Raw genomic sequence first — 15,622 nt, forward strand, 5'->3', positions numbered from 1 at the left:
CATGACGTCAAAATGATGTCATATCCGGCCTGGACCGAGGTCGCGCACGGCGCGCGACAAAGCAGAAACAGGAGCCTGAATGAGTTCACCGACAACGTGGTGCCAGGACTCTCAGAGTGACTGCAGGTCTCTCTGGTAAACTCACCGGGTTAAGATGAGTTCTGTTATGGTGAATGAAAGGCTCGATCCCACCAAGTAGGTCAGTGAATCACATCGAAGCGTTGACGGCAGTCCTGCTGGCAAAATTACGAATCCCACTATGGCCACGCCAAGACCCGCCCTACGAAGCAGCTCGATTGGTTGGGGTTAGGCATTTCACCTCGAGTGGTTAAGGTTAGGGTTATGGGATTGGTCAGGGGATAGGACCTGTACATGTAAGCATGGACGCCTGGCCAATAGTAGTGTGTGAACGCAATTGAAGGGCGGGTCTTGGCGTGGCCATAGTGGGATTCGTAATATCGCGTCCTGCTGCCAGTTCTGCCGTTGTTTACCTTTTTTTTCTTCTTCTAGTCCGTAGAAAGAGCAGCGTCGGTAGCCTTTGCTCATTAGCGCCACCGCTGTTCAGGAGAAGACTGCAGCTAGTGTCGACCACCAGCGCAGGTATAAATACTCACGGTGATCTCATGATGTCATGCGCCAGCTGGGCTGCGTCCGGTATGTAACGGCTTTCAGGCGCGCTAGCAAAGCAGACAGCCAGACAGCCTCTGCTACCGCGAGCAATTTTTTCCACTTTTGTTTTTTATTTTTTAATTCTAATATACATTTTCACCTTCGAAATTCGTTTTTTAAAACTATTCGAATATATATTCGAATTTAGAATATTCGTTGACAGCCCTATTGTCAACCCTAGAATATCGCCGCAATATCGATATATCGAGGTTTTTGGTCAAGAATATATCGTGATATCCGATTTTCTAGTACTAGGGCTGCCACCTCTCCGTCGATTAGTCGACTAATCGGTCGTTTTGGTCTTAGTCGACTAAGATTTCTTTAGTCCATTAGTCATTTTTTATGCTTATTCATGCTTAATTACTCATTTCCAAGAAACTTCTGAGCACATTTATGGTAAACACAAGATTTAAAGTGGTGCTTTTGCAGGATTGTGGAGACACTCAGTTTTACAGATGGTTAATTAACTACATTTATATTGTGCTTTTCTAGTCTTAACCACCTCTCAAAGAGCACAGCTCTGTCAATTAAATCAACTAATCGATTAGTCGACTAAATCCTATACAGTACAGGCCAAAAGTTTGGACACACCTTCTTATTCAATGTGTTTCTTTATTTTCATGACATTGTAGATTCTCACTGAAGGCATCAAAACTATGAATGAACACATATGGAATTATGTACTTAACACAAAAGTGTGAAATAACTGAAAACATGTCTTATATTTTAGATTCTTCAGAGTAGCCACCCTTTGCTTTTTTTGATAACTCTGCAAACCCTTGGTGTTCTCTCAATGAGCTTCATGAGGTAGTCACCTGAAATGGTTTTACCTTCACAGGTGTGCTTTGTCAGGGTTCATTAGTGGAATTATTTCCCTTATTAATAAAAAAGCAAAGGGTGGCTACTTTGAAGAATCTAAAATATAAGACATGTTTTCAGTTATTTCACACTTTGTTGTTAAGTACATAATTCCATATGTGTTCATTCATAGTTTTGATGCCTTCAGTGAGAATCTACAATGTAAATAGTCATGAAAATAAAAAGGAAACGCATTGAATGAGAAGGTGGGTCCAAACGTTTGGCCTGTACTGTACGTGTTAGTTGACTAAGAATTTCTTTAGTCGAGGACAGCCCTAGTGAGTACCCTGCCGTAGCCACTGAGAACGTCAGAGATCGTACCTGCGCAGCGAGTCCTCGTCTGGGGGGTCAACAGGCATTTCTTGGCTTAAGGCCTCCGGTGGCTCCGCCGATCTGGCGGGCGCCGCCGCCTGCCGGTACACCCGCTCCCACTGGGCCGTGTCCTGGTTGTACACCAGGCCCACCGTCTGCTCGCCGGGCTGGTGGCTGGGGGCCGGGGCGATCGGGAAGGCCCCCGGGGCGGGGGGCGGCTGCTCGCCGGGCTCGGGCCGAGGAAGCGGCGGCCGAAGCGGCGGCCGAAGCGGCGGCGCTTCCGGCGTCCTGCCGGCGTCGTCGGGTTGCCACGGCGACGCAGACGAAGCAGGGAAGGAGTGGGAAGAGGAAGAGGAGGGCTCCAGAGGCGAGGCGGACACGGAGGAGGTCTGGCCAGTGCGCTCCCAGCGCTGAGAGTCGTGGTTGAAGGTCAGCAGGTTGTGGCACGCTCGGCACCGGTTCAGATGTCCGCGGGACGCCTGCGGGGGGGGCGGGGGGTTCTCCAGCGCGCTGTGCGGGACGGGGGGAGGAGGAGGAGGAGGAGGAGGGGGAGGGGGCTGGTAGTGGATGATAGTAGGGGAGGGCGTGGAGGAAGAAGAGGAAGGCCCGGCGCGCTCGGGGTCCATTTGGTTGTTGTTGAGCAGCTCGGCGCTGGGCTCCGGGGCCCCTAGTGGCGGCTCCAGGTCCTGCAGGCGCTCGAACTCCATGAAGTAGCGGCTCAGGTTGCACTGCAGCACGTTGCGGAAGGACGCGGTGTTGCCGCGGGAACCGTCCCAGAACGGATGGTGCCCGCTGCTGGTGCCGGCGGCGTCTCGAGCGGCGGCGTCCCGGGCGCCGGGCTCGAACCCCCGGCCCTCGGAGGCGGAGGTGTAGACGGGCGAGTGGGAGGAGCCGTCCTGCTGGCGGAGGACCGACAGCAGGCTGATGGAGGAGGAGGAGGTCCTGGGGGGCAGGCCCACCCCCCCTCCCTCTCGCATACTCAGCAGGTTACGGGTCCAGTCTGGGCCGGGCCTGGAGGCCGGGCTGCAACATGTCACAGAGAGGTGGTCAACTAGGGTCTGTGTGTGTGTGTGTGTGTCTGTAAGTGAGTGTGTATGAGTCTCTGTGTCTGTGAGTGAGTGTCTGTGTGTGTGTGTGTGTGTGTGTGTGTATGTGTGTGTGTGTGTGTGTGTGTGTGTGTGTGTGTGTGTGTGTGTGTGTGTCTCTGTGTGTGTGAGTGTGTGATAGAGATAGATAGCTAGATAGATAGATGTGTGTCTGTGTGTGTTTGTGTGTGTGCGCATGTGTATATCTGTGAGTGAGTGTGTGTGTGTCTGCGTGTGTATATCTGTGTGTTTGTGTGTGTGTATGCGCATGTGTATATCTGTGAGTGAGTGAGTGAGTGTGTGTGTGTCTGCGTGTGTATATCTGTGTGTTTGTGTGTGTGTGTGTCTCTCTATGTGTGTGTGTGTGTGTGTGTGTGTGTGTGTGTGTGTGTGTGTGTGTGTGTGTGTGTGTGTGTGTGTGTGTATGCGTGTGCGTGTATGCGTGTGGGTTTATGTGTCTGTGTCTCTGTGTGTGTGTGTGTGTGTGTGGTGTATATTTCTGTCTGTGTGTGTGTGTGTGTGTGTGTATCTGTGTGTGAGTCTGTGTGTGTGTGTGTCTGTAAGTGAGTGTGTATGAGTCTCTGTGTCTGTGAGTGAGTGTCTGTGTGTGTGTGTGTGTGTGTGTGTGTGTGTGTGTGTGTGTGTATGCGCGTGTGTGTGTGTGTGTGTGTGTGTGTGTGTGTGTCTGTGTGTGTGAGTGTGTGATAGAGATAGATAGCTAGATAGATAGTGTGTCTGTGTGTGTGCGCATGTGTATATCTGTGAGTGAGTGAGTGAGTGTGTGTGTGTCTGCGTGTGTATATCTGTGTGTTTGTGTGTGTGTGTCTCTATGTGTGTGTATGCGCGTGTGTGTGTGTGTGTGTGTGTGTGTGCGTGTGTGTGTGTGTGTATGTGTGTGCGTGTATGCGTGTGTGTTTATGTGTCTGTGTGTGTGTGTGTGTGTGTGTGTGTGTGGTGTATATTTCTGTGTGTGTGTGTGTGTGTGTGTGTGTGTGTGTGTATATCTGTGTGTGTGGTGTGTATATTTCTGTGTGTCTGTGTGTGTCTCTGTGTGTGTGTGTGTGTGTATATTTCTGTGTGTCTGTGTGTCTCTGTGTGTGTGTGTGTGTATATTTCTGTGTGTCTGTGTGTGTCTCTGTGTGTGTGTGTGTGTGTATATTTCTGTGTGTCTGTGTGTGTCTCTGTGTGTGTGTGTGTGTGTATATTTCTGTGTGTCTGTGTGTGTCTCTATGTGTGTGTGTGTGTGTGTGTATATTTCTGTGTGTCTGTGTGTGTGCGTGTGTGGTGTGTATATTTTTCTGTGTGTGTGTCTCTGTGTGTGTACCTGGAGACGGAGTGCGGCTCGGCGCCGCTCGGCGCGGCAGCGTTTAGAGAAGCTCCGGCGCTGTAGTAGACCGAGGTAAAGGCCGAGGGTCTCTCAGACGGCTGCCGGGGCTCCGTCCGCGCCGAAGAGAAAGTGGACGGCGCCGAAGGCTGCGGGGGATCGGCGCCGGCAGCGTCGCCCGCCAGCGAAGGGTTGCGATTGGCCGAGCAGCGACTGCACAGACACACCATGCCCAGGTGCTGCGTGCAGCCCGGGAACGGAGGCCCGCGCTCAGACGTCGAGTACTGGGCCAGAGGCATGCTGGGAGATTCTCCTACACCGCTCCCGCTGTCCCCCAGAGGGCGCGCCTGCTCGCCCGCCGCCGTCTGAGCCCCCGGCGAGCGAGACGACAGGATGTGCAGGAAGTTGTGGAGGATGGGCGTGCGGCGAACCGGCTGCGAAGGCAGGAAGGAGCGCTGGCGGAAGTGAGGCATCTCGACGCTGTCCATGGGGACCTCCGAGTCTTCCTCGTTCTGAAAAGAGAGATAACGGATCAGTGTTTTCACCCTGGACTCCATGTTTGTGTGTCAGTAGCTGGTCCAGTATTCAAGGAACACGCCGACTTATTGGGACTTTATCTTATTCACTGTAACCCCCAGAGTTAGACTAGTCCATACATACCCTTCTCATCTCTTATTGGGACTTTATCTTATTCACTGTAACCCCCAGAGTTAGACTAGTCCATACATACCCTTCTCATCTCTTATTGGGACTTTATCTTATTCACTGTAACCCCCAGAGTTAGACTAGTCCATACATACCCTTCTCAACTCTTATTGGGACTTTATCTTATTCACTGTAACCCCCAGAGTTAGACTAGTCCATACATACCCTTCTCAACTCTTATTGGGACTTTATCTTATTCACTGTAACCCCCAGAGTTAGACTAGTCCATACATACCCTTCTCAACTCTTATTGGGACTTTATCTTATTCACTGTAACCCCCAGAGTTAGACTAGTCCATACATACCCTTCTCATCTCTTATTGGGACTTTATCTTATTCACTGTAACCCCCAGAGTTAGACTAGTCCATACATACCCCTTCTCAACTCTTATTGGGACTTTATCTTATTCACTGTAACCCCCAGAGTTAGACTAGTCCATACATACCCTTCTCAACTCTTATTGGGACTTTATCTTATTCACTGTAACCCCCAGAGTTAGACTAGTCCATACATACCCTTCTCATCTCCGTGTGTGCTGTAATGCTGTCTGATGGCTCCAGCAGCATCAAGCCAGCACAGATCCTGCAGGTAACTGGTTCCAGTAATCCTACTGCTCCCAATAAGTGACAAAATAACTCCAACATGTTCCTATTCACATGTTGTGATTTATAGAGTCACAGCGTGTACAAAAAAACAACGTAACATGAGACACAGCCATCTTCTAACAGTAAACAAACTGGGAACTATATTCTCAGACAGGCTTGCTGCGAGCATATCACTCCGCCCAAGTACTATATTCTTCCACCTGAGAATATAGTTCCCGGTTTGTTTACGGTTAGAAGATGGCTGTGTCTCATGTTACATTGTTTTTTGTACACGCTGTAACTCAAATCACAAATCACAACATGTGATTGGTGTTATTTTGTCACTTATTCGGAGCAGTAGGATTGCTGGAACCATTCACCTGCAGGATCTGTGCTGGCCTGCTGCCGCTGGAGCCGTCAGACAGCGTTACAACACACACTGAGATGAGAAGGATACTGTATGTATCGACTTGTCCGACTCTGGGGGTTACGGAGAATAAGCTAAATTCCCAAGAAGCCTGCGTGTTCCTTTAAACAAGAACCAAGCTGTAATGTAACCCTACAGGACTAATGTTCAGCAGCAGAATAAATGACATTTAGCATAAATTAGCAGTTAAGAGCAGTTAAAGTGTCCAGTTATGTATGTGAGTAGATTATTAATTAATTGCACAGTGAATGAGTGGCTAACACTCCTTTTTGAAGCGCGAAGGCTACCATAGCTGTAATACCTACTTTAAACTGCGTGGTGTGAGAGAGTTGACTGATATGGGATCTCAGCGCTAGATGGGAGAAATTCCAACACATTGGACCTTTAACTAAAAAGGTCTCTCTCTGTAGGGATCCATCCCATAATGGTGTCAGACACTTAGAACAATAATCTGAGTCGGTCAGCCCGCAACAACAGAACTTTTAGTGGACTCTAACTGCTGCTGAACATTAGTCCTGTAGGGTTACATTACAGCTCGGTTCATGGCTGTAATGTAACAGCATTCTCACTCAATACTGGACCAGTTTCAGAGATTGTTGTTCGCATAGGTCACTCAGACACAACACATAGGAAAATAGGGCTTTTCCAGGTTGAAAAACACTGAAATTACCCTTTAACAACAGAACCATTAGTGCTCACCTGCTGATTGGACGGATTCACGATGGCCGTCAATAGGTTGTGACCAAGAGGGTCAAACCTCACCAACCTGAAAGGAACACGTGTAGAAATAAATGACAAAAGAAAAACCCAAAGTTCTGCTAATGTGGTCGCATTTTTCTAACTCTTAAAGTCCCCGATACGGCAGCAGCGGCGCGGCCCAACTGTAGATTTTAGGCTAAAAAGGTGAACGATTACCGGTCTGGCCCTAAAAAGGCCCGACTTAACCTGTATGGCCTCTACACTCAGTTTCATGAGAGCCGAGGCCACTTCCTTACTCTGTGCCACAAATCCCACGCTTGCAAAACATTGACCTTGTTGCCTCATTCTCTCCCCCCCCCCGATCAGAGAAGACTTTTTTTCAGGCAATATCTCACACTCCCTTTATAATGTTTAAAACCAGATGGCCTCTCATAACCCAGGTGGGAAACGGAGGCAACAAGGTCAGCTTCATGAACTCTAAAAACCTATTATTTTACGCTTCACAAAATATATTCTAGCACAACCCACCGGACTCTCTCCGTGTCGCTGCCCGTCTTGACCACGGCGAAGGGCTCCGGCCGGCTCCAGTCCCAGAAGTGCAGCTCGTTGTTGGTGGCAATGAGGAGGAGCTGAGCGCTCGGGTGGAAGGCCAGGGAGGCGATGGCCACGTTGCTCTCGGTGAACCAACTCTCACTGCCGCCCTGCAGGAACAGCACACCGTTATCACCGCAGGTTTACACAGGTTACGTTGAGAAAACATCGGGGAAAAAACCTCGTCAACAAGCGTCAGAAAAGGTGACAAAAATGCTGAACTTCGAAGAAAAAAAAAAACTTCAAAAAAAAGGGCAAAAAAAAAAAAAAAAAAAAAGTACTGAAAACACCCAGTTTTGATTATTGGGGGGGCTGTAACTAGGGTTGGGTACCAAAACCTGTTGGGAATCGGACCGGATTAGAACGCAAATTTCAGTTCGTCATTCCGGTTCCACTTAACTGAAATATTCTCCCTCTGTCGCTCCGAAAACGTACGTAAATATATCCCCCTTTCTCTGTGGTCTACCGTTAGCTAGCCATCGTAAATGTAGGCTACTTTTAAAATGCCATATCTTCCCTCTGGGGTCACCAAAATGTCATTTTTCAGTTTTTTTAAGAATCGGTTTAGGAATCGGAATCGTTTTAAAAATACCGGTTTGGCATCGGAATCGTGAAAATCCAAATAATACCCAACCCTAGCTGTAACCGCCCTATCCCCCCTGTAAATTACACCTATGATCAAGATATTCATCAACGTTATTGCATATTTACCCTCACAGCGTGCAGCCCTATTCAGAACTGACACATTCTTTAATTGGTAGAGATCATTTCCCAACAGTGAGACACAGTGACCAAACTTCTGTTCTTAAGAACAGTGATTGGCAATATTAGGCCAGCGGCAGCCAATCTCTAGAGCTGCAGCCAATTAACCACACAATCCTACACCGTGTGGCCCTGCAGGTGGAGACAGTTAAAAGATACATTTCAGGGCACATTTGCGCCGTGAACTGTCCTCACAGTTACTGGTTTCCTTCAGGAGGTTTTATAGATCGAGAAAAGGGACAAAAAAACCTTTAAAAAAAGTGGCATTTGTGTGACGCCCTGTTGTGTTATTTAACCCCACCCAACGTAGCACATGTAGACTTTATATTTCACAGTTAGTGTTTTCCATCAGATGGTTTATAGATCTGGAAGTTTCCGACCGCACTTGAAGGCAGCACCTCATACGTTACACATTCAATGTTCAGCCAAAGTGTAAGTCTGACCGGCCCCTCAGAGAGCAACGCACTACTTCAGAGAGAAGGGATGCACCAAATCCAGGATGGGCTGAATATTTGGCTTTTTGACGGGGTTCTGGTTTCTGCTGAACCTTAGAATTTGTTCCCAGGGAACCGAACCCTACGCTTTGCACTCAGCGCACTACGCTGGTGTCCGTAGTGACGGCGCCGTTGATTACAGGAAGGTGTTTACGTAGGTGGAGCGTTCAACGCAGCAGGCTGTGAGGAAGTGGACATGGATCTGGTGAGCAGAACAAGTTGTTGTTTGGCAGAACTTTCAGTCAAAAGAAGGCCATTCAAGTCCAGCTACATGTTCAATCTGTTCAATGCTGATTGGTCTGGTGGTGGCGAGGACCCTAAACTATACACAACATGGCCACTGTTACAACATCTGGTCTGAAACATCTGGAAGAATACGAGTTGTGCACGAAGGAATCTCCAGACAGCAGCCAGAATGCAGCAACTTCAGGTACAGCAAAGGAAGGACAGTCCCTGTTTACTTCATTCATGAGTTTACTGGGTTCATGGACTGAGGATGGGAGGAGGAGGCAACACAATCTCAACCAGGGGGTTCAGGATTCAGCCCAACCCCCAAAAATCTGGATTCAGTGCATTCCTTAAAAAAACCCGTCAGAAAGCGACAAAAACTTAAGAAAAAAAACTCAAAAAGGTGACAAAAAACGAACAAAATGTTGAAAAACACCCGGCAAACACATCCAAACAAGTGATGAAAACTGGGAAAAAAAACATTTTGGAAAACGCCCATTTTTGATTATTGGTAGGGTTGTAACCCCCCCTTACCCCTTTGTAAATTACACATATGATCAAGATATTCATCATTGTTATCTCTCTATATTTCCGCATATATATATTACACATTGAATGTAGCCAATGCGTTAGTGTGACCGGCCCCTCAGACTTCAGAGAGGAATACTCACATGCAGGTCCCAGATGCGGACTTCGCCATCAAGGCACCCAGAGGCCACCAGGCCGGGGATTGTGGGGTGAAAGGTCACACACCAGGGGGTCCTACGGTGGCCCACTAGGGAATGTAGGCACTTTCCAGTCTTCACCTCCGTTATGTAAATGTTGTGGTTGACGTGAGTGGAAGCCATCAGAGTCCTACGAGGAGCAGAGAGACTTCACGTCAAAACAAAGGTCCCACAAATATTAGCTTTAAGTTCTCAATAATAAAACTAAAGTCAGCTGTGGAAACACATGATGCTGCATGGAAATACCAGCGCTGGAACAAGTATCCAGATTACTTTACTGCAGTAAAAGTACTAATACCATCCATCCATCCATCCAATAAGTACTAATACCACACTCTTAAAATACACCACTACAAGTCAAAGTCCTCAGGAAAATATTTCTTCAGTTAAAGTGTGTAAGTATCATCAGGAGAATGTAGTTCAAGTATTAAACGTAAAGAACAATCCTCATGTTTTAGAACCTGGAAACGATCCAAACTGTTGTGTCAATCACCTCTCTATTGGTCTCTTTCCTTCTGTCTCTCTCTCTCTCTCACTTGTTTTTTGTCACTTTGTTTTTCTCCTAATTTTTTGTCACTTTTTTCAACATTCTTTCATCAGTTCTATCAAATTGTTATCAATACTATAAAATAGAAGAAAACCCCCAAACTCAGTGAAGGTCGTGAACTGATCATGTATTTAACGTGTGAACAGCGCTGGAGGGAACCGTCCACGTTACTTTATTTGACATTTCTGTTGAACAAAACCCAAATTTCTTAAGGAACCGGATCAGTACCAGCGTAGCAGGTTCTTGAAGGCCCCCCCCATGGTCTCCGGGTCTCTGAGTGGTTTTATTCGTCGTAGTAGCGTTTCTTCATGGCACGGTACTTCCTCAGGTAGTAGAGCGCCTCCAGCTCTCTTTTTTTGGTCACTTTTTCTGTTTTTTTTCTTGTCACTTTTTCTGTTTTGTCAACAATCCTCATGTTTTAGAACCTGGAAACGATCCAAACTGTTGTGTCAATCCTCTCTCTCTCTCTCCCTCTCCTTCTTTCCATCTCTGTCTCTCTCCTTTCTCTCTTTTCTGTCTCTCTGACAGCATTTCAGTTCCAATAAATACTTCTACAAAGTGCTTATTTATTTTTATATAAAAAGGATTGAAAAGGAGGTTCTCACCTGTCGGGGCTGAATGCCAGCAGGAACGTAGACCGGGGGCTGTCCGGCAGCTCCACTTTCTGTCAGAGACACAAACATGTTCATACTCGGTTTAGTGGATTTAAACAGAAAATGCGTCACTGACGCTCATTGATGTGACTTCCTGTTGTGTTCTTAAACCCCCCCCAACGTAGCACATGTAGACAAGTAGAGGTTTTTTGCAATTGTTGCGGGTAAAAACCCTTGATTATGCGGCACGTTTTCTTAAAAAATGCGATGAAATACGCGGGATATTTATGCAGTTTTATGCGATGAAATTGCGGGAACTTGCAAAAACTGCTGTTTGATGAAAAAGAGAAAAGAAACAGTGATCCCTGAAATGACTGTTTTCATAGAACAAAGTCTGTCACATGTCATTAATAACTAAACATCATCGTTTGTTATCATATAATGAAGTGTTCCCCAGTCTTCAGCTGCAGCTTCCAGCACACAGAGCTGACATTTCTTCTGATCGGGCCTCGCTGGGCAGCTTCTCAATAGTCTGGGGGTCTGACCCATTCTTCGGGGGGGACAATAAGACCAGTGTTGAGAGAGAGGGGAGACAGAGACGGGAGGGAGGGAGAGACATAGAGAGAAAGCAGAGAGAGAGGGAGAGACAGAGAGAGAGAGAGAGAGAGAGAGAGAGGAAAGAGACAGAGAGAGAGACGAGAGAGAGAGGGAAAGAGACAGAGAGAGAGAGACAGAGAGAGAGAGGGAGAGAGAGAGGGAAAGAGACAGAGAGAGAGAGACAGAGGGGAGAGAGAGAGGGAGAGAGAGAGAGAGAGAGAGAGAGACAGGGAGAGAGAGAGAGAGAGAGAGAGACAGGGAGAGAGAGAGAGAGAGAGACAGGGAGAGAGAGAGAGAGACAGAGAGAGACAGAGAGGGAAAGATAGAGAGAGAGACAGAGGGGAGAGAGGGAGAGACAGAGAGAGACAGAGAGGGAAAGATAGAGAGAGAGACAGAGGGGAGAGAGAGAGACAGAGAGAGAAAGCAGAGAGAGATAGAGACAGAGAGAGGGAGAGAGAGACAAGAGAGAGAGACACTAAGGGCCTCATCTACTAACTCTTTTGCGCCCACTTCAGGCCTATTTGTTTCCCAACGTGTGTGTAAAAGCACGGCGAGGAGCTAACAGGCAGCACTGAGGTCAAAGAGCGGGAACTGAAAATGGCAAATTGCGCTTTTCCGTGTCCTGCACATGGATTCATGGGAGGGTGAAGGGGAAGGTGGGAGTTTCCCATAAAGAGATGGGAGGGGAAGCGTAAAGTGCACCTAATTGACCGTTCGCAAAACCCCGCCCTCGAATGGTCCTCGTCCAATCCAAGCTCAGCAACATTGATGGTGAAACGATGCGCCTATGGCACCTGCAAGTCTGACACCAGGTACCCCAAAAGTTTAGAGGGAGGGGTCGTTGTTTTTCGCCTTTCCAAAGCCCAAGACCCAAGCGGAAAGATGCCGACAATGGATTAAGCGGTGTGGGAGACCCCACTCACAGCTAAATGCCTCGAAGATTAATAATCATAGCTACATATGTCTGCTCCAAGCTAAGTAAAGCTAGCGAGCTAACTTATATCAATTATCAATAAGTAAGTAGCTAAGTACACAACAGTTACAATCTGTAAAACTGGACTTAAGTTTTAGGGAAACTTCATCGATTAGCATTAAGCTTTGTATCAGTAGAACCCCGGTAGTATTTTTGAATGACCATGCTTCCCTCCCTAATGTCCCCCTGAGAGGGGAGATCTCTGTATTGAGGGTCTGGAAAAAAAAACTCAGATGACGCAAAATGACGATTTTTGCGTCATCTGAGGCTTTTTTTTGCCCAGAGGCAAAAGACTACAGCCTGTATTCATTGTGTATTAGGAGCCACTTCCGCATAGCCCAAAGGGGGTCGGACTGTCGGCTTTCTCCGGAGATTGCCGAGGAAAAAACGAGTGTCAGCCACCTTGAATCCTCGCTTAGCTTCTCAGCAGGAGCAGAAACTGTTCATCCCGACGGAAATTTTGGGACACGAGCTTTTATTTTGAAAAGTAGACGGGACGGCATGATATGGAACGCTCCAGGCTGCAGAGCGTTGCCATGGACACAGTTCTGTTCACTCTGGAGCTATCAATCAATCCGCTGAAAGAAGTCCGGATAATGTATCAGCTGTGGCCAAAAAAAAAGCATGTTTTAAATGTGTAACACCACTTGAGCCACGGTGAAACGTTTTTTCGTGTATATGGTTGAAATGACAATAAAACGCACTTGATCGTCTCACTGTCTGTCTGTAAAGGGCAGGCGTGGCTTGGGAGTGGCCTCATACAGCAGCAAAGCAAGTGCATTCTGGGATTTGGTGTCTTTCATCCATATGAGCCAAAAACAAATTTTCTGTCTTATCTTGGCCTAGAAGGCACAATTTTTTTTTCACATTTCTACTACATAAGTGACCCAATTTAAAGATATATTCACCTTTCCAGCGGTGAAATTTCCCTTTAACAGTTGTGGTTCTATATAGCATTATTATCGAAAGTAGTAAAAGGCAGAACATTAGATACTTTATTATTCTGTAGGAAATTCAGGCAGCCTGATAGCTGTTAGCCTGTCAAGCACATGTGGCTATTGACACATAATTTATCCACTGCATATTGCAGCTCTTTCTGTCGTGCCCGGGAGGATATGTCTGCTGCATTACTCCAAAACCAATCACTTATACCAACAGGTATGGAGCTCAACCCAGCCATGGCTATGTGTCTGGTTCTCCATTGTTTGATGGGCTTAGTAACAATAACTAGGGGGCGTGGCTTTTGCAAACGGTCAATTATGTATTTCGTTGTATTTACAAAATCCACCCATGACAGCGCGCCTCTATTTTGCGGTGAAAATTCTCCTCCTCTTAAAAGCAGGTGTAAACCAGGAAGCAGGTTTCCTGTCCTATGCCTCCTGGTGAAACGGCGGCAGTAATCAGAGCAAGACGAAGACACAGGCCAAGGAGACGAGCTGCCACAAGGATCACACTCTTTCAGCTGAGTGGACAGTTAATCATTAAGCAGCCAGGCAATATTACAGTTACTGGGAGAAATCGAAGATGACAAACTACTCGCTACTAGGGCTGCTCGATTAGGGAAAAACAATATAACCACGATAATTTCAGTCAATATTGAAATCACGATAATTTAACATGATTACTCGTTGACTTCAGGAAAGATGTTGCAATTATTGAACTTAAAAAAAAGTGGAAAAAGTTCAATAAATCAACAGTAAAAAAAAATAAATAAAAATAACATACAACTGTGAAATTTGCCTCAATACTTGTCCTATTTTACCTTTATTTTTTCATTCAGAAAATAAGAGTTTACTTGCAAAACGTAATGAGCTAAATAATTGTTTTTCTTTTTGTGGCTTTTTTCAAGTTTTTTGTTGCTTTTTCCGACCACATTGGCATTTCGGGAGCCAGCCCTAGTGATTAAAAGCACTACAGGTCAGACTGTAGTTCTGATTTTTGGGTGAACTTTCCCTTTAACATTACTCCTCCTTATCTCACGTGCAGGAAAACAACTTACCGTTTGAATGAATATTAGAATAAACAACGTCTGGCTGCTGTTTTCATACTCGGGGTGTGAATAAGACATTTACTGATATCTGAAAGTCTGGCACTAATCAATACCATTTCAATTCAGTATATCTCAATATGAGACGACATCATTGTCTATTTAACAACAAGCAGCTAAAACATGATCCGACAGTTTAACTCCTGAGCTCTTCCACACATTTAACCCTTGTCGTCTTCCCGTCGACCATGCAACGTTTTTGATTATATAAAACTAAATATTTAATATTAAAACATAAGAGACTTTTCGCTTTTCCCCCCCAGAGTTTCAGTTACTTTTTTTAATCACTTTTTATGATGTCTTTGTAAAAAAATTCAGCGCTTTGACATTTTTTTGTTGTTTTTTCTCGACTTTGTCACTTTTTCCAACGTTCATTTATCAATCTTCTTCAAAATGCAAAAATATTGACTAAAACACCCAAATTCAATGAAAGTAGTGAACTGATCATTATTTTACTTGTCAAAAACGTTGTAGGGAGCCATGCAGCGTTATTTTTTGACAATTTGGTTGAGAGAAGATTTCTAATATAGAAACTTTTAGAAAATGGGTCATATTTGAACCGAGGACACCAGGAGAGTTAAATTAAAAACAAAGCTACTGTTTTTATAAAAAAGAATAAACATGAAGTGGAAATCTCAAGTAAAGCGGAGTCTTACAGACGATATGTACTGACATTTCCCACTTTGCATGGATAGTATCGGAGCGTGGATCAATAAATTGATTAAAGGATTAGAGCAGAAGATCTTTGGTCTTAATTTCTATCATTTTAAACAGACTCGGTAGGGTTGGGTATCGTTTGGATTTTTACGATTCTGATTCCTAAACAGATTCTTGAAAAACTGAAAAATGACGCCAAAGAAAGGCTCTTTTATAGAGTTTTTAAAACAATTGAAATTATTTAAATTTAGCAATATATTAATGTTTTCAAAAGTACTTAAATATTTAGTAAGAAAGAGAAAGGGTGATATTTTCACGTCCGTTTCGGAATGACAGAGGAAAAAAATTTCAGTCAACACATTAAGTGGAACCGAAATTTGCGTTCTAATCCGGTCCGATTCCTACCGGTTGCCTAAAAACCGTGTTTCAGTACCCAACCCCCGGGCTCGGGCCTGAAGGCCGGGCGGAGCGGTAAATGAGCGGTCAGCAGGTGCTGAGGAGGAGAAACGGAGGCTGGTCTCTGGAGGACTTCTTTTATTTCTTTGTTCCAACTTCCACGTGGCCGATCGCCGACGTTAGACACGAATAAATAAGGTTAAAACACGTAGAAATGACTCATTCTTGACAAAAGGTAAAAGTGTGTATGTCTGTGTGTGTGTGTGTGTGTGTGTGTGTGTGTGTGTCATGTGTGTGTCTGTGTGTGCATGGGTGTGTGTGTGTGTGGGCTTTTTAAAAGCTGTCAAA

The 15,622-nt window shown here is 45.8% G+C and overlaps 1 protein-coding gene across 1 annotated transcript in view; it reads right to left on the reverse strand.

Moving 5' to 3' along the window:
- The window catches only part of LOC114560402 (activating molecule in BECN1-regulated autophagy protein 1), a 43,452-nt gene that overhangs the window by 24,571 nt on the left and 3,259 nt on the right, over nucleotides 1-15,622 (reverse strand). The window contains exons 3-8 of the mRNA XM_028585750.1: nucleotides 10,617-10,675; nucleotides 9,411-9,594; nucleotides 7,193-7,365; nucleotides 6,665-6,731; nucleotides 4,249-4,760; nucleotides 1,849-2,862 (exon numbers count right to left, since the gene is read on the reverse strand). Of these exons, the coding sequence (XP_028441551.1) occupies nucleotides 1,849-2,862; nucleotides 4,249-4,760; nucleotides 6,665-6,731; nucleotides 7,193-7,365; nucleotides 9,411-9,594; nucleotides 10,617-10,675 (2,009 nt within the window). The remainder of the gene's footprint in view (nucleotides 1-1,848; nucleotides 2,863-4,248; nucleotides 4,761-6,664; nucleotides 6,732-7,192; nucleotides 7,366-9,410; nucleotides 9,595-10,616; nucleotides 10,676-15,622) is intronic.

The sequence above is a fragment of the Perca flavescens genome, chromosome 8, assembly GCF_004354835.1.
Source record: "Perca flavescens isolate YP-PL-M2 chromosome 8, PFLA_1.0, whole genome shotgun sequence".
Taxonomy (NCBI): Eukaryota; Metazoa; Chordata; class Actinopteri; order Perciformes; family Percidae; genus Perca; species Perca flavescens.